The sequence below is a fragment of the Oncorhynchus kisutch genome, linkage group LG28, assembly GCF_002021735.2.
Source record: "Oncorhynchus kisutch isolate 150728-3 linkage group LG28, Okis_V2, whole genome shotgun sequence".
In the NCBI taxonomy this organism is placed as follows: Eukaryota; Metazoa; Chordata; class Actinopteri; order Salmoniformes; family Salmonidae; genus Oncorhynchus; species Oncorhynchus kisutch.
This window is the reverse complement of record NC_034201.2, coordinates 15919795-15945769: the sequence shown is the minus strand read 5'-3', so window position 1 is coordinate 15945769 and position 25975 is coordinate 15919795. Positions and strand designations below refer to the sequence as shown.

The following is a 25975-nucleotide window of genomic DNA, read 5'->3' as shown; positions in this document are numbered from 1 at the left end:
TGAGGTTGGAGTAGTAATATGTTCAACTACTAAAGACATTTGCTCGAATCTAGGTTGTGCCTTAAGATTTCGAGAAAATTAACAACTAAGGAAGAATGTTTCATTTCTCTCATTAATTTGTTAAATTAAAAACGATTTCGGGGTTGTCGTTAAAAAAAAAAACTAGATATATCGAAAGAGCCTCTGGTTTACGCATGCGCAGTTCGGCGCGAGATGAAGACCGCAATACATGTTTTGCGCATGCGCTAAACGAACCCACCTCGCCATGATCGGGGATTTCTATTGAAGAAGCAATTTTAGCACAGACATAAAGGGAAACCCAGAGACAGGGGTTATAAACTGAAACATCTGTTTAGAACGTTTTCTTACCACCAAATATGGTAGTGAGAGGAAGTCCAGTCGCGGGTAGTTGAGGACGAAACTGGGCCGAGATTCTGCTAATTTTGTCATCGATGAAACATCGGATCTCAAATGTTCTGTTCCCAAAACTAAAATCTGTTACGAACACAGCTAAGTTTTATATACATGACGCTTTTCCAAAGTTTTTAAAACGGAAATATGATCATAATGCTACAACGCGCCAATAGGATCTCGCTAACTCGTGCTTGGTTTTGCCCACCTCCATGCCTGTTCTGCCCACTATGCTTAATTTGCTCGAAAACGACACAGATCAACTATGGGTTAGCATATCTTTGGTTACAATATGAAGTATTTAGCAAGTGCTACACAACCACACAATTTTGCCTTCATCACTATGACCCATTGAAAGAGATTGAATGTGTCAAGTTGTGATTTGGCACGAAACCCTGATAGGGATTTTTTTCTCAATCATATCGCAAACGTGTCCCAATTGAATGTAGACAAGTATAATAATATTTCAGAAAATGTTTATTAAAATACGCAAATGAGGCAATCTCATTAAATGTGTGCATATTTGTACACAACTGCATTGTTCTGGACACTGGATGAAGTCAGCCTAACTATTTGTTTCATTTTGTTAAGACACTCCAGGACCGGACTTGTCCCCGGTCCTGGAGGGTAAAAGTAAATGCTTCTGAAGCTGATAAAAATTTGTTTGCGTGTGGGAAGTCTGACTTTTGGGAAATGGCAGTTAAAGACAAGTACACTGAATTATGACTTCCAAACACATCCTAATTTATTCAAAATAAGTTACTAAATGTGGTCCAGTTTGTAAATTCTCTATGAAATGGACTTTGAAATTATGTGTAATTCAACATAGTGAGCTTTGAAAGTATTCATGCATGTCCATTTTAAAGTGGTTATAATTCATAAAACTGTTGACAGTAGTATGATAATCTAAAGAAAATATACATTAAGTTTTTTACATTTTGGAAATACTAATATTAATGTAACAAAATACCAACAGATCCCAAAACTGATAGGTACATTTAATTTCAGCCTCTGGTGCCTGGCTTTAATTCTGATAGATGGTGTTTTGGTTAAGTGGAAAGCATCTTACATTTTATTAGCAGCTGAGGTCAAATCTAAAAACAGCACAAAAAGCCTCTCAGCTCCCTCCACTATTCTCATCCTCCTACAGTAGTGCAGATGGAAGCAGCTGTTCATGCGGCCCAGTTGCTCACCCCGGAGAGGAAGGGTCCAGGCCTGGTAGGTTAGCTATTAATTAATGTGACTCGGTCAGCTGTAGTGGAGCTGCAGCCCTTTAAGTAAAGCCCTAGGGAAGAACCTTCAGCCCACCCAACCAACTAACTACTGCAGAGGGAGAGGACACAGTGCACTCACTCACACCACATTACTGAGCGACAAAGCTGCTGCAGTGATTATTAATAGAGAAGATATGTCTAGTAAAAGTAGAAAAAAAATAAAGATTTTGGCTAAATACCTATTAGAAAAGTAATGGCACAAAAACAAAGCAATAAATCCTCATGCAGCACTTGGTGAAAATCCATCTCTGATCCAATGGGCCAAAACACTTGAACAGACACTCAGCTAGACAGGAAGTAATGATAATAGAGCATGGGACGACATTTCTTCAATAAAATTAAATGAAACTAAATTTCATTTATATATTTTTTTTAAACATATAAAAAAAAGAAGATACTTCTCACCAAAAGCAACCCCCCCCCTAGAATGTTTCAAATAAAGTTATATTTACAGACTAAAACATCTCAAATCACATTCATCAATCACTCGTTGAAAAAAGGGTCGGGAAATGGGGTATTACGGTCACATCAACAGACACAATGCATAAGTTATAAAACCGTAGTATAAAACCAGTCACTCCTCAGTTTTAGTTCAATACACTAACAGTGGCTTAACAGCCTTCAGAGTGGTATCTTTATCCACAGATCAGGCAACGTCTCCCAGAGGGTGACAAAATAAGCAGTGTGTGCATCCATCTGTGTTTGCACTTGCATAAGCCTATCAGCTGATAATGTGTGCTAAAATATCACAGTGTAGTGCAGTGATCTTGTTTAGTCACAGTGTTCGACTAGTAATGTCGATTAGTAGTAGACCTTGGTCTAAGTTTGCAGCACAGGAAAGTCTTTGAACACATTTTTCCTGCCTAGGGTTTAGTGTCCCGTGTCCAGGTCCCTCATGTAGTCCTGTAGGGCCTGCAGCCGGGCATCGATCTCTGACAGGTCAGCCCCATCTATGGAGCCTTCTGGGTAAAGGTCAAGCAATGCACAGACAATTGTAAATCATTGGTTTCAGCAAGGTTCTCACACAGAATGTGTCACCAGGGCTCATATTAAAAGTACATTCATTTTGAGCTAACTGACTCTGATTAAACTTTAGATTGAAGAGTAGGCATTGATCGGTTACCTTTGTCTGATCGTACCCTGTGTGTGGGAGTGCTACAATGGGGCTTCCTGGTCAAATGTCTTCCTCTGGGCTACAAAAATAAATAACTGTCACTCAACACAAATATGTTAAATCAAGGTCTATCACAAGCTGTAAAAAATAACACACCACACTCACCATGGTTGGACCATTGTAGGTCTGCTTCCTTCCTCTGAAACACAGAACAAAATGAGGAACTCTCTGAGACATGCAGTAAAGCAATAGAATATCTCTCACTTACTTAAACAAACCCAGTTTGGACTGTAATACCATGTGATATAGCATGGTAAAGCATAAATTACCTGATTGTCAACTCATCCAACTCCACCAATGAATTATCAGAGGACTGTCTGCTTCTCCTACTCTCAATTGATAAGCTCCTCCCTCTGCACCCACTGCCTGCCCTGGTCAGCTGGGGATAAGCCTCCCTGGACCGAGACCGCCCCCTCTCTAGGCCCCTCTCCAGAACAGGTGACGCTAACATTTCTCTTCTGACCTTTCTCTGGCTGACGGAGAGAGAGAACACAGGAGGCCAAGTTAAGTCATGATTACAGGGAACGTTTCACTCAGTATTGGTTTTCCTATTAGCACAAGATAAAATGGGTTGCCATTTGAAATCCTTGAGCATTTCAAAACATGAAAATCCCTATACCAGTGTCTCACATGCAAAATACACTGTTATAATTGGCAGAAGCTTGCACTGCAGATACAGTTATGACAGTGAAATGGATAGAGGGAGATGAGACTGACTTTTTGAGTTCCGCCTCTCTCAGTCGGCGCTGTCTGTCCTGGATATATGCAGTGGGGTCAAAGCGTGGCGTCCGCGAACCTGAAAACAGGAACGACAGGATTGGCTGGGAGCTCATACTTAAAGGGAAAATCCACTCAAACTATATTTTGTTACAAAAAGATTTTGAGTGGATTTTTCCTTGAAGATAGCAGATCAAGCAGTTAATCAAGCCCTGATAGCTTTACTCAGACTTGGTGGTGTCAACTTTAATTGTATTGTATCCTGAAGCTGAATTACCAGTCAACTCCAAACTCCTATAGGAGACAGAAAAAACAAGATACCTGTGGGAGAAGGTGAGGGTCTGGAGACATACGAGCGGGGCCCTGAGGAGTCTGCCCTCTGGCCTTCTGACCTCCGACCCCTCTCTTCTGTCCTCTCTCTGGACCCTGAGCAAGCCCGAACTACAACACGTCCCAAACTACGTTCCCGAGATAGTGAACGCCTGATCTCCCCATCACCCCGCGAGGAACTGCACCCAGAGAGGGCAGGGGTCACCCCACTGGTCACCCTACTAAAAACAGACACACATAGTATACAACATTAGCCACAGGGAGAGTATCGTAAGGAGTGAGTGAGTAAGTAGGTTGGAGTGAGTGAAAGTAAAAGAGAGAAAGAAAAAGGAAAGACATACATGCTTAGATTGACTAACCCTCGTCTTAGCAACGCCAGTTCATTGGTCAAACTCTTAACGCGAATCCGTAGAGCTCGCTCTGATGCCCTTAGCTCCTCCAGCTAAGAGAGACAGGAAACGTCAGAATTAGCCTACCAGCTGAACAATGGAATCAGCTCCAAGCAATCCTACTTATAATGGCGCAAAAATGACTACTCCAAGTGTTGACATGCACACAATACATTTTTTTGATATGCAGGAATCTATGTTACTACATTATTTGCATCAACTGAAGGCCAGGCATTCTAAATTATTCAAAGTTATAAAAGTTATAAAAGTTACAGAGTATATGCTTATTTGAAATATGATGCAAACAAGGACCAACCTGCTCCAGTTGGAGGCGCTGCTCCTGGCCCCTCTTGCTGGCTGAGTGCTGACTCTTGGCCCTCTCTCTGAGGAGCTGGTCCTCTAAACTCCTGACCACCTCTCTCAGCCCCCGAGCCCCTCCTCCAGGGGTGGAAGCAGACCCCACTAACTGCAGACGCTCCAAAGCCTTGGCCAGGGCCTCCTTCTCCTCTCTCACCAATGTGAGTCTAACAACAGAGAACAGTCAGGGTCCTTAACCTCTGACCTGAAGAAAACAACAGACTGTCCTGATTAATACAGTGTAACATGTCATAACTTACTCTGCCCGTAGCCGGCGTATCTCTGGCTCTGCTGGTTTGTGACCTACATGGTTGGCCAGGGCGTTTAGCTCAGTCTTCAGGGCTCTGATCTCCTTCTGCAGGGCGGCAGGGTCAGGCTTGCCATGGTAGGGCAGGGGCAGGGGGTAGTGGATTCTATAGGGAAAGGTTAACATGGCAATTTCGCAGTTGTACATTCCAAGCAGAGATTGAGTCAAGCTTATGGTAGTGATATCACTAAAAGAGAGACAAACCTGTCAAATTCCACAGTGTAGATAAGAATGAGGTATCTTTTGGCACTGAGGTTAGGAGATTGCTGTTGGGCTCGGGGACGACCAACGACTCCAGCCTTCCGGTTCCGCAAGAGCTCCAGGTCAGCATAGGTTAAGAGGTCAAGGGTAACAGACTCACTAGTCTGAAGAAAAAGCATGCACCATAATCAGAAGGGTGGGTATAATTTGTGGAACGATCCAACAGGAATCTGTTGCAAAAACATTGTAAATAACAAGGCTCCCAAAAAACATGCATAGAAAGTTGTATAGGGGCAGAATAAGATACCGGGTAGGGTGTGGGCTATTTAATAACTTTCTTCACTCCCAACGTTTATCCCAAAAAATGTCTGTCCTCACTCTGGTAGCCGATGGACAAACATCAAGATTAAGCTACGTGGTGAGTTGATGCCTATTTGGCAGCTTAGTTAGCTAGGTGAATTTTGTTGGCAACCTTGTACTTTACAAAGTTTTTAGAACCGATTCCTGTTGGAACGTTCCACAAATTATACTCACCCTAATCAGAACTAGAGGTCGACCGATTATGATTTTTCAACGCCGATACCGATTATTGGAGGACCCAAAAAAGCAGACGCCGATTAAATCGGCAGATTTTTTTATATGTATATATTTTATTTGTAATAATGACAATTACAACAATAATGAATTAACACTTATTTTAACTTAATATAAAACATCAATAACATCTATTCAGCCTCAAATAAATAATGAAACATGTTCAATTTGGTTTAAATAATGCAAAAACAAAGTGTTGGAGAAGAAAGTAATATGTGCCATGTAAAAATGTGTGCCATGTAAAATATGTGCCATGTAAAAAAGCTAACGTTTAAGTTCCTTGCTCAGAACATGAGAACATATGAAAGTTGGTGGTTCCTTTTAACATGAGACTTCAATATTCCAAGGTAAGAGATTTTAGGTTGTAGTTAGTTAGTTAGTTAGTTAGTTAGACTATTGCTCTCTATACCATTTGTATTTCATATACCTCTGACTATTGGATGTTCTTATAGGCACTAAAGTATTGCCAGTGTAACAGTATAGCTTCCGTCCCCCTCCTCGCCCCTACCTGGGCTCGAACCAGGAACACATCGACAACAGCCACACTCGAAGCATCGTTACCCATCGCTCCACAAAAGCCACGGCCCTTGCAGTGCAAGGGGAATAACTACTCCAAATCTAAAAGTGAGTGACGTTTGAAGCGGTATTAGCGCAGTGTAGCCTAGTGGTTAGAGCATTGGACTAGTAACCGAAAGGTTGCAAGTTCAAATCCCCGAGCTGACAAGGTACAAAATCTGTTGTTCTGTCGTTCTGCCCCTGAACAGGCAGTTAACCCACTGTTCCTAGGCCGTCATTGAAAATAAGAATTTGTTCTTAACTGACTTGCCTAGTAAAATAAAGGTAAAAAAAAAAAAAAAAAAATACCCAGCTAACCATTTCACATTGGTTACACCAGCCATTAGGCTGATAGGCTTGAAGTCATAAACAGCGCTGTGCTTGTGAAGAGCTGCTGGCAAAACGCATGAAAGTACTGTTTGAATGAATGATTATGGGCCTGCTGCTGCTCAGTCAGACTGCTCTATCAAATCAGACTTAATTATAACATAATAACACACAGAAATACGAGCCTTTGGTCATTAATATGATCGAAACCTGGAAACTATCATTTCGAAAACAAAACGTTTATTATTTCAGTGAAATACGGAACCGTTCGGTATTTTATCTAACGGTATTTTATCTAACGGTATTTTATCTAACGGGTGGCATCCCTAAGTCTAAATATTCTTATTACATTGCACAACCTTCAATGTATGTCATAATTACATAAAATTGTTGCATATACCCTGAGAAATGACACAATTTCACCTGGTTAATATTGCCTGCTAAACTGGATTAGTAGTTATAACTAGTGATTATGATTGATTGTTTTTTATAAGATAAGTTTAATGCCAGCTAGCAATTTACCTTGGCTTCTACTGCATTTGCGTAACAGGCAGGCTACTCGTGGAGTGCAATGGTTAGAGTGTTGGACTAGTTAACTGTGCGGTTGCAAGATTGAAACCCCTGAGCTGACAAGGCGAAAATCTGTCGTTCTGCCCCTGAACAAGGCAGTTAACCCACAGTTCCTAGGCAGTCATTGAAAATAAGAATGTGTTCTTAATTGACTTGCCTAGTTAAATAAAAGGTATAAAAAATGTTTTAAAAAACATTATAAATATTTAAATAATAATCGGAAATCGGTGCCCAAAAATATTGTTTTCCGATTGTTATGAAAACTTGAAATCGGCCCTAATTAATTGGCCATTCCGATTAATCGGTCGACCTCTAATCAGAACACTTTTAAACATGTTTTAGCTTCCTTTACTGCCTCGCAGACTAACCTTACTAACAGCAGATTCCAACATGCTGCAGAAGATGGGAAACTGCTTGAAGTTGCCTGTTTTGCGGGATAGGTCTTCGATGTCTGGGACCCAATGAAAACATTATAATAATAAATAGTAATGTCTATAATATCCATGTAAATTAACTATGTCATTTCACAATGCTTCACTTACATGCTGGGTCAAACCCTCCCCTCCACTGGTCAGCTGTCATTGCATCAGAGATCTCAACTATTAGCAATCCTTCTTTTAGTTCTATCTTAACAGCAAACTCCACTCCTCGGAATGTAATGTCCTCCTGCACCACTGAGCCCGCCTCCATCTCTCTGCTTTGGTCGCAATGGCCACAGACCTAAGTTACAAGAAAGAGACAGTCCATCAAATCACAACATCTTGCACATGCACACCACAGCCATCAATGTCGACAAAACTAAATGTCGGACTAGTAAGTACTGAGTAACTAACTTGAGCAATAATCAGTGCGCTTCAGGTACTGAAACCACAGATGAAGATAAGAGTGTCTCTTTGCATTAACGTTAGCTAGTTTAGCCGGCCAGAACTTAGTTAGCCAACAACATCTGGTTAACTACACACTAGCTAGCGATATGGCTAGCAAACAAAATGATGTTTTCTGCAGTGCTGACTATCATACCGTATGATAGTATAATTCCACTACAACTGGCACGTTGGCTATTCTGTGTTGGTAAATGCTTGTTAGCTAGCTAGCTTCTATATATTGTAGCTAGCTAAATAACGTGTTAACGTTAGCTTACAGTACTCTGCTAAGGTTAGAGACATACCTGTGGTGATGTGCTCGAAAACGGAACCCAATTCCTACACCTTGGAGTGCATTATAATTCGTAAAATAAAATATATCCAATGAGGTCAAATCGCGTCTCTGGTATGAACGAGTACACCTCTCTTCGACACCTGACAAGATTGGAAGCCGCCGCCACTGTTGAATGTAGCGGTTCAATAACCGAGAACGTATAAGTACCGCCCTCTACACAATGTCAACTGAATGTATTGGTCGAAAATAAGACACAAGCAAGTCTGATTGGGTGGAGCTACCGTCAATATGTAAAAGCTGTGACGGTGTCGCTGGTGCTCAACATCAGCTCCGAGGCCCTTCAGTGGAAGTGATGCTGAGCCCCATGGTAACGACACGGCTTTGTAAATGTAAATCCTCAACGAGCTAAACTGTAGTAGTATGTTCAACAAGAAAATATGCAGTTAGCGGTTGGGGCACTTTTGGCCAGTAGGAATTATTTCATTGCAACACGCACGCATCTTATTAAAACCCTGTAATACCTGCAGCCCATGTCAGGGAAGTGAAGAGTGAATTAATAAACATGTTAATAATTCACGAGTGTCTTAGTTGTTATTGTGTTTGTGTGTGTTTAATACTGTGATACAAGCACATAACTAGAATGTGTTGTTGTCTGTTCACACTGCTATGCTTTATCTTGGCCAGGTCGCAGTTGTAAAATGAGAACTTGTTCTCAACTAGCCTACCTGGTTAAATAAAGGTGAAATTATTATTATTATTATTATTTTTTAAATGAGTCAGTCCTCCAAAGTGAGTGTATCTGGATCACCAGGCAGGCACGCTGTCCTTGAACTAAAGTAGGCCTAGAGCAGAGACTGGCAAACAGTTGTGTCAAACCTTTGGCCAATTTGCTTCGAGTTCATATTATCACATGCAAATTAGTTTTGTTGCCAACTGTTGCGATAGATTTGCAGCGACTTGTGAACTTCTGGCAAACAATTCTGGGAAACTAGTGGAGAACATTCTACTGTTTGCTGCAAACTCAGTATGAATATGCAAATTAGATCAGGTTTTTGTATCTACATAAACCATATCACTTAAAACTTTAATGAACTTGCTTCTCACAGAGAAAACAGAAAATACTAAATGTACTAAATATACTAAACAATTGAATGTCAACAGATAAAAAATAAATCCAATACAACTTGAATACAACTTGAAATCATCAGCATGCTAAGGAAGTACATTTGATTTATAATATGGGTTACATGGATCTCTGAAATGAAAATGGATGACACTCCCTTGAGCAAAAATATATTTTACCTAACTGTATGCTGGAAAGAAAAAACAAGTGACCCACCCCGTACCCAAAATAATAACTAAAACATAAAGTGGATGGCAGAGAGCATGTCCACCATTTACCCTCACTTATTGGACAGACGAAAGCCTTAGTTCTGCAGTTTTAGAAACAGTTTTTTTGACCTGTAAGAATGAAATGGGAATGCATTCATTTTAAAAGCGCACAGGGCTGCGGGCCAGAAGATTGTGGGTTGTGTGGACAGGAGTACAGTAGGGGTGGATACATCTCTATTACAGTAAAAGCACTGCAATAATCTATCATTGTTTTTGTAAGTCTGAGAAAAAATTGCCTTTACATTTTTTTCTAGCTATTACACGTAATTTTACATATTAGCAGAATCTTTTTTAATACCACACAAGTGACAGAAATTACAGGTCAATAATAATTATTTTTTATTTTTTCACCTTTATTTCACCAGGTAGGCCAGTTGAGAACAAGTTCTCATTTACAACTGCGACCTGGCCAAGATAAAGCAAAGCTGTGCGACAAAAACAACAACATAGAGTTACACATAAACAAACATACAGTCAATAACACGATAGAAAAATCTATTTATTGTCACGAATCCCGTTTCCTGAGTCTGTTTTTTGCCAGTGTTCTGTCCTGGAGTGTTTTTTTCCGGCGTCCTGGAACGCACCCTGTCTGGTTGCCGGGCAATGTAGCCAGTTGGGAGTTCTGATTACCCGCACCTGTATCCCATCAGCTATCTGCACACCTGGTCCTGATCATCATCTCTCCTCTTCATAAGCCCGGACCTGACAACCATTCCCTGCCGGATCGTTAGCCATGAACAGTATGTTGTGCCATAGTATCAGCCTCAAGTTGGATAGAATTTGTTTTGTTGTTTTGTACATCTTGCTTGCCTTCAACTTACCTCCGTTTGTTCTGTCTTCAGTTACTCACCCGGATCATTTACCCCATTCCCGCCTGGTTGTCGGAGGATTCCGCTTCCCCATTGGATCCACCTATTTACTCCCATCAACTCACCACTGCTGCCCGCTACGCCACCTGGATGTATCTACCCACTCACATTCACTTGTAAATAAATACTCACCTTCTTCCTATTCTCCTTGTCCTGGTCTGCTTCTGGGTTCAATTTTGAAGAAACGTGACATTTATAGTGTGTGCAAATGTAGAAGATTAGGGAGGTAAGGCAATAAATAGGCCATAGAGGTGAAATAATTACAATTTAGCATTAACACTGAGGTGATAGATGTGCAGATGATGTGGCTATACTCGGCCTTGTCTTAGGATGGAAAGTTGGTGGTTGAAGATATTCCTCTAGTGGTGTGGGGCTGTGCTTTGGCAAAGTGGGTGGGGTTATATCCTGCCTGTTTGGCCCTGTCCGGGGGTATCATCGGATGGGTCCACAGTGTCTCCTGACCCCTCCTGTCTCAGCCTCCAGTATTTATGCTGCAGTAGTTTATGTGTCAGAGGGCTAGGGTCAGTCTGTTATATCTGGAGTATTTCTCCTGTGTGAATTTAAGTATGCTCTCTCTAATTCTCTCTTTCTCTCTTCTTTCTCTCTCTCGGGAGCCTGAGCCCTAGGACCATGCCTCAGGACTACCTGGCATGATTACTCCTTGCTGTCCCCAGTCCACCTGGCCGTGCTGCTGCTCCAGTTTCAACTGTTCTGCCAGCGGCTATGGAACCCTGACCTGTTCACAGAACGTGCTACCTGTCCCAGACCTGCTGTTTTCAATGATCGGCTATGAAAAGCAACCTGACATTTACTCCTGAGGTGCTGACCTGTTGCACCCTTGACAACTACTGTGATTATTATTTGACCATGCTTTTCATTTATGAACATCTTGGCCATGTTCTGTTATAATCTCCACCCGGCACAGCCAGAAGAGGACTAGCCACCCCTCATAGCCTGGTTCCTCTCTAGGTTTCTTCCTAGGTTTGGCCTTTCTAGGGAGTTTTTCCTAGCCACGTGTCTCTACACCTGCATTGCTTGCTGTTTGGGGTTTTAGGCTGGGTTTCTGTACAGATCAAATCAAATCAAATGTATTTATATAGCCCTTCGTACATCAGCTGATAACTCAAAGTGCTGTACAGAAACCCAGCCTAAAACCCCAAACGGCAAGCAATGCAGGTGTAGAAGCACGGTGGCTAGGAAAAACTCCCTAGAAAGGCCAAAACCTAGAGGAACCAGGCTATGTGGGGTGGCCAGTCCTCTTCTGGCTGTGCCGGGTGGAGATTATAACAGAACATGGCCAAGATGTTCAAATGTTCATAAATGACCAGCATGGTCAAATAATAATAACAGGCAGAACAGTTGAAACTGGAGCAGCAGCACGGCCAGGTGGACTGGGGACAGCAAGGAGTCATCATGTCAGGTAGTCCTGAGGCATGGTCCTAGGGCTCAGGTCCTCCAGGAGAGAGAGAGAAAGAAAGAGAGAATTAGAGAGAGCATACTTAAATTCACACAGGACACCGGATAGGACAGGAGAAGTACTCCAGATATAACAAACTGACCCTAGCCCCCTGACACATAAACTACTGCAGCATAAATACTGGAGGCTGAGACAGGAGGGGTCAGGAGACACTGTGGCCCCGTCCGATGACACCCCCGGACAGGGCCAAACAGGAAGGAAATAACCCCACCCACTTTGCCAAAGCACAGCCCCCACACCACTTTAGGGATAACTTCCCATCCTGAGACAAGGCCGAGTATAGCCCACAAAGATCTCTGCCACGGCACAACCCAAGGGGGGGCGCCAACCCAGACAGGAAGATCACATCAGTGACTCAACCCAGCCAAGTGACGCACCCCTCCTAGGGACGGTATGAAAGAGCCCTAGTAAGCCAGTGACTCAGCCCCTGTAATAGGGTTAGAGGCAGAGAATCCCAGTGGAAAGAGGGGAACCGGCCAGGCAGAGACAGCAAGGGTGGTTTGTTGCTCCAGAGCCTTTCCGTTCACCTTCACACTCCTGGGCCAGACTACACTCAATCATATGACCCACTGAAGAGATGAGTCTTCAGTAAAGACTTAAAGGTTGAGACCGAGTTTGCGTCTCTCACATTGGTAGGCAGACCATTCCATAAAAATTGAGCTCTATAGGAGAAAGCCCTGCCTCCAGCTGTTTGCTTAGAAATTCTAGGGACAATTAGGAGGCCTGCGTCTTGTGACCATAGCTTATGTGTAGGTATGTACGGCAGGACCAAATCAGAGAGATAGGTAGGAGCAAGCCCATGTAATGCTTTGTAGGTTAGCAGTAAAACCTTGAAATCAGCCCTTGCCTTGACAGGAAGCCAGTGTAGGGAGGCCAGCGCTGGTGTAATATGATCACATTTTTTGGTTCTAGTCAGGATTCTAGCAGCCGTATTTAGCACTAACTGAAGTTTATTTAGGGCTTTATCCGGGTAGCCGGAAAGTAGAGCATTGCAGTAGTCTAACCTAGAAGTGACAAAAGCAGGGATTAATTTTTTGCAATGTTACATAGATGGAAAAAAGCTGTCCTTGAAACAGTCTTGATATGTTCTTCAAAAGAGAGATGACATAACTACACATTTTGGAGTGTCCTTTTATTGTCCCCAGCACAGTGCCATAGGTGCGCCTGTGTAATGAACATGCTGTTTAATTAGTTTATTGATATGCCACACCTGTCAGGTGGATGGATTATCTTGGCAAAGGATATGTGCTCACTAACAGGGATGTAAACACATTTTAGGAGTAATTCGCTTTTTGTGCTAATGGAACATTTCTGGGATCTTTTATTTCAGCTCATGAAACATGGGACCAACACTTAATTATTGCGTTTATATTTTTGTTCAGTATTAAAGACAGAAATTTGTTAAACTCTCCATATAATTATCCAATGAAACAAATGCAAACAGATGCAAGCCTATGACTACTGGGACAGCCTACAGTTCCATTGAACTTCTCTAGCATCATTGCACGATCCTGGAGCTGTCCTTTCAGCACCACGAAGGGCTCTCCAATCGCTTTAAATGACATCTCATCAAGATCTGTTGCCTACACCTAATAGTCATACTGTAACGGCTTTCTTCCTGGGAAGGAGAGGAGGACCAAAACGCAGCGTGGTTGAAGTTCATGGCTCTTTAATAAGAGACACTTAACATTACCAAACTACAAACCACGGCAAACCGGAAACAGCCCTATCTGGTGCAGAAAACACAAAGACAGGGAACAACCACCCACAAACCCCAACACAAAACAGGCTACCTAAATATGGTTCCCAATCAGAGACAATGACTAACACCTGCCTCTGATTGAGAACCATATCAGGCCAAACATAGAAAGAGACAAACTAGACACACAACATAGAATGCCCACCCAGCTCACGTCCTGACCAACACTAAAACAAGGAAAACACAAAATAACTATGGTCAGAACGTGACACATACTCATCACATATTATGATTATTATTACAAATAGAAGATTATCACTTCTCACAATGGTGCTTGTGTACACCTAATTTCTAATGAGATTTTAGGATGGTTAACTGAAGCTAAAAAGTCGCTTCTTTTCTTCTCATTTGTCAAAACTCAACGGAACCTACCACTATGCAGGATATATTTTCTATTAAGGTATCTTTAAAAGCATGACTACTCAAGCATTACAATTGAGTACTTTTTCCACCACTGACGAAACGAACATACCAGACTAATTGGAGTGTCAACGGATTTACATGTACTATGTTAGTCCAGGGGCCTGTTGCACAAAACTAGGATAAGGGATTAAGCCAGGATATCTTGGTGATCCTGGCTCAATTGATCCGTAATCCGGTTGCACTAAAGATGGATAGGGGGCAGGAGGATATGTTATGGTATAAATTACCATGGAGATTTATTCTGTGGAGCTAGCCTGCTCCAGACCAGGCTAAATTCCAGGATCTATTTAATCTCATCCCTAATGTCAGTCAGCAGTCACCACAAATGGAAACCAATAGTTATTTCACTGCTCACTATACATTGTTATCACATATAACTAGACCCACTGTTATTATTTAAACGTTTGTGATCATTAATTTCAATGATTTTGGATAAAAAATGATTTTTAGATGTTGCTATCATTAGATAATTTACAGTTTCCCATAGACTATAAGGCTATATATAAAATGATAGAATATTAGGGCCACAGAGGGGAAAAAAACACAAGTCATAATATTGTAACCAGTTGTTTTAAAGGAGTTGTTAAAATGACAGATGTGGGGCATTTCGTGAAATTGTACTTCAGTATGGTTTCATAAACAAAGACATGCTGATGTGCCAGAATATTAAGTATCACATTGTCATAAGTATCAAAACAATATGTAGCTTTTCTGCAGAAAGAACCAGCCTCATAAATTTATGACTTTATCCTTTTTCTTCAGTGTGGCCCTAGTACTCTGTCATATAAACAAATACACATTCCATATGAATATAAAAACACAATGTGTAACATTATGTTCCTTTATTGAATAAGGACAAAACAAAGCAGGTAAACCATTAGCTCCTTTCGAAACTGAAGTCACAGTGACTCTACAAGATGGAAAGCACAGAATCCAAGCATATTATACAAAATGATACATACACATTCAAAGGTCTGTATATAACACACCCTGCATGTCTGCACACTAAAATAAATGCAGGACAAATCCATACACATCAACTGAACAGACAAATGAATGGATGCAGTAGCCTCCCTGCAGCCTTGTATTACACACAGTATACCGCACAAACATCATAAGAGGCCAAATTCATCAAAAAACGAACCCAAAAAAAACCAAATTCCTCTGCCACCGCAGGACATATTTAACCAAAATTGAAAGCACACATACTAACTAAAATAATTCAACACATATTGGTCCCTCAGCAGCCGACCACTGTCGTCATCAGGGAAGATTGCCGGATTGTCCCAGTCCATGGCTGGTGGCACTCTGGGGGCCCTCTCCTTCCTCAGGCAGGCCACATTGTGGAGGACAGCACAAGCCACAGTAATATCACATGCCCTAACAGGGCTGACCCTTAATTTGTGAAGGCAGTGAAAGCGTGCCTTCAGGAGGCCAAAGGTCATTTCAACTCTGGCCCTGGTCCTGGCATGGGCATGGTTGTAGGCCTGCTGTGCTTCCTGGGGGTCTGTGAAAGGTGTCAGGAGAAAAGGCTGGCAGCCATACCCCCTGTCTCCCAGCAACACACCAGAGAATTCACCTGTCAACACAAAATCTCATCATTACTACCTCATAAACACAGTGATATTCTTGACACAGCCATGATGGTTATAAATAGGGGTTGTGTGGCTTACCTTGTGATAGATTTCAGAGGCCCGAAAGATTCTGGAGTCATGGACTGAGCCAGGCCATTTTGCCACAACATTGCTGATCACACAGTCAGCATTGCAGACCATCTGAAATCATAAGATGAGGAATATTACACCAATCAATGCACATCACTGGCAATGCAGAGTGTTCGTCAATGGACAATATCAAAAAGTTATGTTCACCTGAACATTAATGCTGTGAAAGGATTTCCTATTCACAAAATCGGCCTCATGGGCACCTGAGGGGGCTTTTATCCTTATGTGTGTGCAGTCCACTGCACCAATGACATTGGGGAAACCTGTCACACAAAGTAATGAGTATCCTACTATGTGTTAACAGTTGTCCTGTAATTTGTAGATCCTCTTACCTGCAATCCTATAGAACTCCTCTTTGATGTCACAGAGTCTTCTGTGGCCAGGGAAGGAGATGAAGACATCTGCTAATGCTTTGATAGCCAGACACACACTCCTTATTGTGCGGCAAATTGTGGCCTTGTTCAGCTGTTCTGCATCCCCCACTGAGTACAGGAAGGCTCCACTAGCAAAAAAGCGCAAGGCCACACAAACCATTTGCTCCACACTCAGTGCATGGCTCCGTGCAGTGCGGTGCTTAATCCTGGGACCCAGTAGTCTGCATAGATACCTGATGCCATCTGCAGAAAACCTGTATCTTTCATATAGATTGTCATCAGGGAAGGCCAGTGGGTCCAACCGGTCCCTGAAGACCCTTTCTCGCCTGAAGGCTCTCCTCAGCACAAGTGCTTCTTCATCCACCACATCTCGCACGAATGGGCATGCCATTGTCAGAGCAGAAAGGAACACACAATTTTGGGCCTTCATATAGGCTAGTGGCCACACCTGGTGCTGGGGGGGTGGGCAAAAGAGGGCGATGCCTTATAACGATGACTTGGTTGTACTGATTGCTGGGAAAATAAAAAAAACCTTAGAAAGATGCCACCGTCCTGTGTGCTCACAATAAGAGCTCATATGTCATGGCTCACTTGACTTTACGAGAATATACCTAATTTTTATTTTGAGCTGTGTCATCTTCTTGGAGCTGGGGGAGGAAAGAAAAATAATGATTAATACATTTGTGTTACAGTTAGCATACAGTGTACAGTGTACACAGTTTCCTAATTGTCCTCTTTTTTATTTCAAACTCCAGTGCAAGATTTTCCATCTTTTTCTTCTTGTACTGAATGTCTATGTCTGCCAGTTCTATTTGGCGCCGGAGGTGGTTGCCATACAACTTTCTGATAGCTTGTGAGCTCTGTGAACACAATACAATTAGCGCAGCTGGAATTTGGCAGGATGTGGTGTCCTTTTATTAATACGCACTATGTTGCCAGGCTGGTTTTCCCACTGTATAGCATCTGGGTCCTGTAAAAGAAATTAGATTTTTTGATTTTGATGAGGACTCCTCACCATTGTAGAGTAAATAGTACTTTCACAGTCTTAACATGATACCTCATGCCTTCTGGAATCCAGAGAGATGGTCTCCTCCTCATCATCGTCTCCATCATGTGCTGTTGCTGCTGCACTGGGGCCTTCACCCTATCACATTTAAATCGGATTCATATTGAAGCTAGTAGACAAGACATGCCAGGCCTACAGTATGCCTTTGATGGAGTACTCACTGGATCAGCATCGTCTGGTGCTTGTGCTGGTGGCACTAACAGGAACACAGTGCTGCCAGACACTGCAAGGCAATAGGTAAACCAAAGTCAGACAGTCCAAATTGATTCAATATGAATGTGGTTGTATCCCATGTAGAGATGGAAGGACATACCTTGAATGAAGCGGGTGGCATCTTGGGAGGAACCTATGCTCGTCTCTTTCCCCCCAGGGATCCCCTCTAAGACGGGCCTGCCTTTATTTAGCTCCAAGGCCATGTCCTCTGCTGGGGTAAGGTCAGCCTTTGGTGACCCACCACCCGTGCCTTGTCTGTGGGTATTCTTTTTCACTGCTAAAACAGTACAGACAATGTGTGAGCAGGCACCTTCTGGGTACAATATATGCTTGTGCTTTGTTAAATATTAGTCAGGGACCATACCATTCTGCAGAATGTTCTTGTATTTGATTTTGACCTGCTGCCATGTCCGTTTTGGCCCGTTCATGTTTAATCTACACACACACACACACACACACACACTTAATGGAGTCACACTGCAAAAAATTACTTGGTATTTTTGTCTTGTTTTCAGTAAAAATATCAATATCAATATCACACTTTATACAGTGTGATGGAGTTACTTTACACAATTTCACTCATATCTGCAGTGCATTTCAATAAAAAATTTAACCGTTTCATAATTACAGTACAACTGCATTTTTGGAGATGTGAATTAAATATTTGAATTGTAATTGTGATGTTTCAGCGGAGCGGTGAGTGTGTAATTGTGCACTACTTACGCATTCAGGCGGTCTGCAATACTTTGCCACGCTTTTTCTCTTTGCTTTATCACTGTGGCGGTGTTGCCTTTCTTCTTAATTATATCTTTTACCTCCTCGTATGCCTCCATGAGGATTTGTGCTTCCGACGGGGAAAAGTACGCGGCTCTAGTTGCCATGGTAAATCAGTTAATCTGTGATCTGTGGCGGGGTCTATTTGAGTGAGCCGTGAGCGCGCACCTATCCAGGATTGGTTTCACCTGGTTTAATGAATCCGTGTCTGCTCATCCTGGCTTGGTCTTTGTGCAACCAATTAAGCCTGGACGCACATGTTTTGGCTTCATTGAGCTCAGCTGAGTCATTTATCCCGGATGTCTTAATTCTACTTTTGTGCAACAGGCCCCAGGTTGGTGGGGCTGTTTTGAAAACCACGTGGAGAGTCTGCACTTTCTCTTCAAATGTTAGCAATTTGATGATTAATTTGATAATTTCATGTGAGGCCTTAAGATGTGTCACTGGCGTTCATGGGTTGTGACCCTGTTGTTTTCCAATCATTTCGTTGTGAAAATATATATTTTTTAATTCTGTTCCACTGTTCCGACCAGCAAAATAAAGTTCTGAACCGGTTTGAACCCCCCAAAAAGTAACGGTTTATATCGTTGCTAACTCTTCCTTTTTAAATCTCTGAAATCAATAATAATAATAAAAAGACATTTAGCTCAACATTAAATGACTTCATCAATCAGTGCAGATAGAGCAGCTTGCTGTGGTGCGGGCAAGCTATTAACATGCATTAGACAGACGAGTGTAGGGTGCGAGATGCGAGTGACATTTTGCGGGTTGCGAGAGACAGAGAGAGGGTAGAGGAGGCTTGGCTTGAAGCTTTGGGCATCTTGTTGTTATGACATGCATTATATTATTAGGCTCACAGAACCATACCTACAGAGGAGCGGCTTCTATGAAATAAATGAATGTCTTTGAACTTCCTAGAGTTAGCTTAATGTTGGACCAGCTAGCTAACAAGCATGTGTGTGCAGAGCAGCAACAGAATTAAAATAAAAACACGTCTTACCATTTGTAGTTAATAAATCCAATGTGAAACGTGATAACTATAGTTTCCTTAACTAGCATTGAAAAGGTTAATCCATTCTTCTCTAATAAAAAACCTCCCTAATTTCTGAATCACACTACTTGACCAGTGGTTCCCAACCAGGGGGGGTGTACTTGGCCTATACACAGGGGGCAGAGCAAAATTCCGTTGGTGGTACAGTAAATGAAAAAGGCTGGGAACCACTGTACTAGACCATGTTTCGGAGGGGCAGGTTGCCTACACATGCACTGGCAAAGATTTTCAGCAGGCAGGCAGGCAGGCATTTATTTATTTAATGTGGTAAAAATATCGAAATACATTAAGCTGTAATATATGTTGATTTATAATGTTAAGGGGTTTTAACTAAAAAATAAGTTCAATCATTTAAAAAAGTCAGCTGGTCCAAAGGCCAACATTTTTGAAGAAGACCCAGACCTAGTCTCATCATAAACCTATTTGCAATGGTCCCACAATTATAAATCCACAAACAATTTGGCTCTACAGGAATTTTATAACTACAAATCATCCATCCATAGACGAGGTGTACATTTTATTTGAATGTGAAAGTGAATGCAACATTTTTGATAAAAGCTTAAAGTACCAAGTTTATTATAAATTGACTGTTAATTCTATGGGCTGCAGCTCTTGAATCCTTGGTCTCTCTGTGTTGTTAATAACTCTCCTCTGCCTCCCACAATTTTTTTGTGCAGAAATCTCTGAAGTTTTCTCCCACAAAGAAGAAAAGGAACGGGTCCAGGCAGCTGTTACCCGCTGCAAGACAGAGTGTTACTACGGCAGCCTTCCGAATCCCCTGGAGGTAGCTGCAAGAATCCTCACAGCCATTTAGTTGAGCATTCCGCTCTGCTGCCAGGAAGAGGGTTCGCACCACATGATAGGGCAGGAAGCAGATCAGGAAGATGCAGAGACCGAGGATGACAGGGGCACAAGACTTTCTTGTAGAGGGCTTCCTCATCCCCTCCACCCCAGCCCTACACTGCCTCAGGCTGAGCAGCACACATACAGTGCCTTGCGAAAGTATTCGGCCCCCTTGAACTTTGCGACCTTTTGCCACATTTCAGGCTTCAAACATAAAGATATAAAACTGTATTTTTTTTGTGAAGAATCAACAACAAGTGGGACACAATCATGAAGTGGAACGACATTTATTGGATATTTCAAACTTTTTTAACAAATCAAAAACTGAAAAATTGTGTGTGCAAAATTATTCAGCCCCTTTACTTTCAGTGCAGCAAACTCTCTCCAGAAGTTCAGTGAGGATCTCTGAATGATCTAATGTTGACCTAAATGACTAATGATGATAAATACAATCCACCTGTGTGTAATCAAGTCTCCGTATAAATGCACCTGCACTGTGATAGTCTCAGAGGTCCGTTAAAAGCGCAGAGAGCATCATGAAGAACAAGGAACACACCAGGCAGGTCCGAGATACTGTTGTGAAGAAGTTTAAAGCCGGATTTGGATACAAAAAGATTTCCCAAGCTTTAAACATCCCAAGGAGCACTGTGCAAGCGATAATATTGAAATGGAAGGAGTATCAGACCACTGCAAATCTACCAAGACCTGGCCGTCCCTCTAAACTTTCAGCTCATACAAGGAGAAGACTGATCAGAGATGCAGCCAAGAGGCCCATGATCACTCTGGATGAACTGCAGAGATCTACAGCTGAGGTTGTCCGTAGGACAACAATCAGTCGTATATTGCACAAATCTGGCCTTTATGGAAGAGTGGCAAGAAGAAAGCCATTTCTTAAAGATATCCATAAAAAGTGTCGTTTAAAGTTTGCCACAAGCCACCTGGGAGACACACCAAACATGTGGAAGGTGCTCTGGTCAGATGAAACCAAAATTGAACTTTTTGGCAACAATGCAAAACGTTATGTTTGGCGTAAAAGCAACACAGCCCATCACCATGAACACACCATCCCCACTGTCAAACATGGTGGTGGCAGCATCATGGTTTGGGCCTGCTTTTCTTCAGCAGGGACAGGGAAGATGGTTAAAATTGATGGGAAGATGGATGGAGCCAAATACAGGACCATTCTGGAAGAAAGCCTGATGGAGTCTGCAAAAGACCTGAGACTGGGATGGAGATTTGTCTTCCAACAAGACAATGATCCAAAACATAAAGCAAAATCTACAATGGAATGGTTCAAAAATAAACATATCCAGTGTTAGTCAAAGTCCAGACCTGAATCCAATCGAGAGTCTGTGGAAAGAACTGAAAACTGCTGTTCACAAATGCTCTCCATCCAACCTCACTGAGCTCGAGCTGTTTTGCAAGGAGGAATGGGAAAAAATTTCAGTCTCTCGATGTGCAAAACTGATAGAGACATACCCCAAGCGACTTACAGCTGTAATCGCAACAAAAGGTGGCGCTACAAAGTATTAACTTAAGGGGGCTGAATAATTTTGCAGTTTTTGATTTGTTAAAAAAGTTTGAAATATCCAATAAATGTCGTTCCACTTCATGATTGTGTCCCACTTGTTGTTGATTCTTCAAACATATCTTTATGTTTGAAGCCTAAAATGTGGCAAAAGGTCGCAAAGTTCAAGGGGGCCGAATACTTTCGCAAGGCACTGTAAGTACCCAATTGTCATACAGTACACAAAGTAAAGATACCTTAATAGAAAAGAACTCAAGTAAAAGTGAAAGTCACCCAGTAAAATACTACTTGAGTAAAAGTCTAAAAATATTTGGTTTTAAATATACTTAAGTATCAAAAGTAAATGAAAATGCTAAAATATACTTAAGTATCAAAAGTAAGATTATATATAATTAAAAATTCCTTATTAAGCAAAGCAGACAGCCACATTCTCATTTTTTTTAATTTACAGATAGCCAGGAGCACGCTCCAACACTCAGATGTCATTTACAAACCAAGCATGTGTTTAGTGAGTCCTCCATATCAGAGTCAGTAGGGATGACCAGGGATGCTCTCTTGATAAGTGTGTAAATTAGACATTTTCCTGTCCTGCTAAGCATTTAAAATGTAACGAATACTTTTGGGTGTCAGGGAAAATGTATGGAGTAAAAAGTACATTATAGTCTTTAAGAATGTAGTGAAAAGTAAAAGTTGCCAAAAATATAAATAGTAAAGTAGAGTACAGATACTGCTGTATCAAAGGAATTATATAAGTGAGTCTCAGAAATGGCTAATATATGAATGTAATCTGATGTTAGCAAGCTATTGATTTTATGAACCTTATTTCTAAGGTAACATTTTAATATGGGCTATTTTTACCCCTTTCCTGGGTAGCTTAGAGATAAACATATAGAAAGAGCAAAGCGAGAAGAAAAACAATTCATCAGTCCATTAATAAGTTGGTGCATGTAAGTGTGTGTGTGCTGCCAGACCTTTGAGTCCAGAGGGCCCTCAAGTTCATCCTAGGTTCTGACTATTCAACATACTCAGTGGCCTGCCAAACCCTACAGATGAGGAGCTTTGTCTGAAATGTTCTCTCAAGCAGCAGGGTTCAAACAAATTCTCCAGCTGGCTGCCACCTACAAGGGATAAGCAACCAGGAGTAAGGAAAATACAGGACGAGCAACTACTGGAGATCAGATGCACCATAACAAAAACCACACAACATTTGAACAGATTTTTATTATAGGATCAGAGAAAGACAATTACACCATTAATCACATAGGAAAACCTTTTCCAAGGCAGAATATTTATTTAAAGCCCCCATGCAGTCTTTAAATTGAATAAATCACTGTGTTCATCATGAAAATAACTTCAAAATATATTTTGTATAATTTATTTCCCTGAGCCTCATTTTGCCATTGAAATGTTCAGTCTGATCATGTGGGTGTTTTGAAACAAATATAAAATATATTTACATACACAGCCCTTATTGACAGATAGGATCGTCTACACTCCGGACCCTACCCCGCTTACCCTTCTAAAGTAGGAGGATACATATGCAAAGATGATTGGTTATTGGCAGAATAATCAGATCAGATTGTGATGTCATGATATGGACCAAAAACTCAATCCCACCTGAATAGACTGAAATTCCAGGCATTTTCTTTCAAAAAGCTCTTAAACTAAAAGGGCATTATCATAATTTTCACAATTTCACAGTGTTATTCCTACCCCAGTGTGGAAACACATAAAAACTGGAAAATCACTGCACTGCCCCTTTAACATAATATATTTGCTATAGAATCCTCAAACTCAACTCTGGACCTCAAAGCCAGTTCCACTGCTGGTTTTATTGTTTCCTCTAATCAGGGACTGATTTAGAACCTGGCGCACCAGGTGCATTCAATTAATTATTAGGTAGAACAGAAAACCAGCAGGCTCTGGACTTCGTAGGGTAAGAGTTTAATAATAATAGGGTGGGTCCTTAGATTTGTCGTATTTCACACATGTACATTGTGAATTTTTTGCATATACTACTCCTCATAAGACACCCTCGGAAAGTGGCTTCACAGCTAGGGATCAGCCATTAATGATGGGGATTCGAACCAGCAACCTTTCAGTTATTGGCCCAATGCTTTAACCACTAGGCTACCTGCTGCCACATACATTCATTTTCAATGTAAAATAAAGGAAATCCTTAATGGAAATATTTCATCTAGCACCCCTATGGGGGGGATTAAGTACCCTCTATAGTTACTGCAGGTAGACTAGAGTGTCCTCTAGTGGAACGGGACTGAGGCTAGAGACGTCTCTCCTGCCTCACAGCATGGGTTTCTTAACGGAGTCTGTCAAGGCTGGTGTCTGATTGGTGACCGTGGCAGTCTGTGTCACTTCAGTTTTTCTACTGGTCAAAATGGTCTGGATGCACATTGTAAGCTGTCGAGGAGAGTAAGGGAAAGATGCAGGGTTAAGTAGTTACAAAGGAATATCAAAAGCAGAAAGAAAATTAGAACAATGTTGTTGTTGACAATTGAAGCTTACTGATTGTTGTTTTGAGAGAAGGTCATGATATAAGGCTTGTCTTCGCTCCCGCTCCTTGTCATTGCTGGTTTTCCAGGTCTGGGCCAGGACTTTCACCTGCTTCTCATCTAGACTTGGGTTATCGTGCCACTGTAAAAACAAGTCACATGTCATTGTAATGCACATTAAAAAAAAAAAATCTACACATTACTTCAGGGAGACATAATTATCATATTAATGTAATATAATACGAGGGACTAACCAAGCGCAACACATAGTCATCCATGGAGAGGTTTTTTAAGGAATGCAGGGACTTGATGGCCTCGCTGACCTTGTCACGGCTGGCATTAATCATGTTCTGTCATTCAGGAGAGAGACGCATTCAAATGTTGATGTGAGAGGCATCTATCTATTGAGAGAATCTCAAACATAAACTTTAGAGAAAAGCAACTCATTTCCACACAGGTCTGGTGGGGAGACATGGCTAATACCTTCAGCTGCTCATTAGTCTTCTTGTACAGGGATGACAGACTATTGGCCATACGAGAGGTGGAAGGGCTGGGAATGTTGGTGCTGCTGAGTGCTGCCTTATTCAAGAAGAATGCACCCTTCGTAGAGGAGAGATAAACATACACCTGTTTTTACACACCATGCATATATCATTACTACTTTACTTCTTGATAGACTAGAATTCAAGTAAGGATGTTGAATTGATTCAAAACCATAATTTCTCAGTGTTCATAGGCGAGAGCAGGAGAGAGTGAGATTACTAGAGGCTGCTCACCACGGTCTATGAAAACATATTTAGCTGTTTTGTCAGAGAATGTGTAGGAGTTCCTCTTTACCTCTGCCTCGTACTCAGCCCAGGCAGCTTTGCGGTCGGCCTCACTGAGCTCCTCCTCCTCTTTGTGGTCCAGCAGGGACTCGTGTTCATGGTATCGGACAATCTGCTCCTTACAGATCTGCAGCAGCTCTGCCAGGACAATGTCCTGGGAAACAGACACACAATGTCAATCCCTACTAAACTGTTGAAGTAAAAATACTTATTCACCCTTCGCCAAGCCCTAGAATTTTGGTCAACCAATCACAGCGCTCCAATGGACAGAAACTGTCGTCGTGTCCAACACCTCAGACAAGCTTACATTTAAATCATATGAAAGCCAATGAGGGCAATGGCAAGAACAGTTTTTATTTATTTACTTTTTATGGCAAAATAATTGAACAATTTACCAGGAGTACTTGCTACTGTGATCTGAGATGCAGAGCCTGTTGGAGTATTTTTCAAATCCGAAATTATACTTGTGTTACATTGTTTGATAGCTCAGCAGGTTAGCTAGCTCTCAGTCTCATTGACTACCAAATGTTTCTAATGCTAGCTAGCCACTTAATACACCTTGTTAGCAAGCTAAGTTATGAGTGGTATTCATAACATTGTTATTGACATCAGGATACAATTTGAGAGCCCTAGTTAGCTCCAAAAGTGTATATAGAGTTGAAGTTTACATACTTAGGTTGGAGTCAATAAAACTCGTTTTTCAACCACTCAAACACATTTCTGGTTAACAAACTATAGTTTGGCAAGTCGGTTAGGACATCTACAGGCAGATTATTTCACT

At 41.6% G+C, this 25975-nt stretch overlaps 2 protein-coding genes across 4 annotated transcripts in view; both read right to left on the bottom strand.

Annotated features, from left to right (window-relative positions):
* Positions 1-872: 872 nt before the first annotated feature.
* On the bottom strand, positions 873-8576 carry LOC109873221 (coiled-coil domain-containing protein 61-like). Of its 3 annotated transcripts, none has more exons than XM_020464836.2 (13): positions 8375-8576; positions 7749-7926; positions 7575-7657; positions 5164-5324; positions 4913-5065; positions 4612-4819; positions 4266-4348; positions 3898-4127; positions 3577-3655; positions 3129-3332; positions 2965-2998; positions 2809-2878; positions 873-2647 (listed from the first exon to the last, which is right to left on the bottom strand). In XM_020464836.2, exons 2-13 carry the CDS (start codon positions 7894-7896, stop codon positions 2556-2558), a joined length of 1545 nt encoding a protein of 514 aa, XP_020320425.1. In that variant the 5' UTR covers positions 7897-7926; positions 8375-8576; the 3' UTR covers positions 873-2555. The 3 variants fall into 3 exon arrangements, with proteins under 3 accessions (XP_020320425.1, XP_031664317.1, XP_020320424.1); XM_031808457.1 differs by having other exon boundaries at positions 3323-3332; positions 4248-4348; positions 8375-8556; XM_020464835.2 differs by having other exon boundaries at positions 4248-4348; positions 8375-8554.
* Positions 8577-23059: 14483 nt separating this feature from the next.
* The window catches only part of LOC109873114 (transcriptional regulator ATRX), a 41651-nt gene continuing 38735 nt past the window's right edge, over positions 23060-25975 (bottom strand). Inside the window, exons 31-35 of the mRNA XM_020464661.2 lie at positions 25205-25348; positions 24851-24967; positions 24622-24717; positions 24381-24509; positions 23060-24275 (exon numbers count right to left, since the gene is read on the bottom strand). Coding sequence (XP_020320250.1) covers positions 24159-24275; positions 24381-24509; positions 24622-24717; positions 24851-24967; positions 25205-25348 — 603 coding nt within the window. The 3' untranslated portion in view covers positions 23060-24158. The remainder of the gene's footprint in view (positions 24276-24380; positions 24510-24621; positions 24718-24850; positions 24968-25204; positions 25349-25975) is intronic.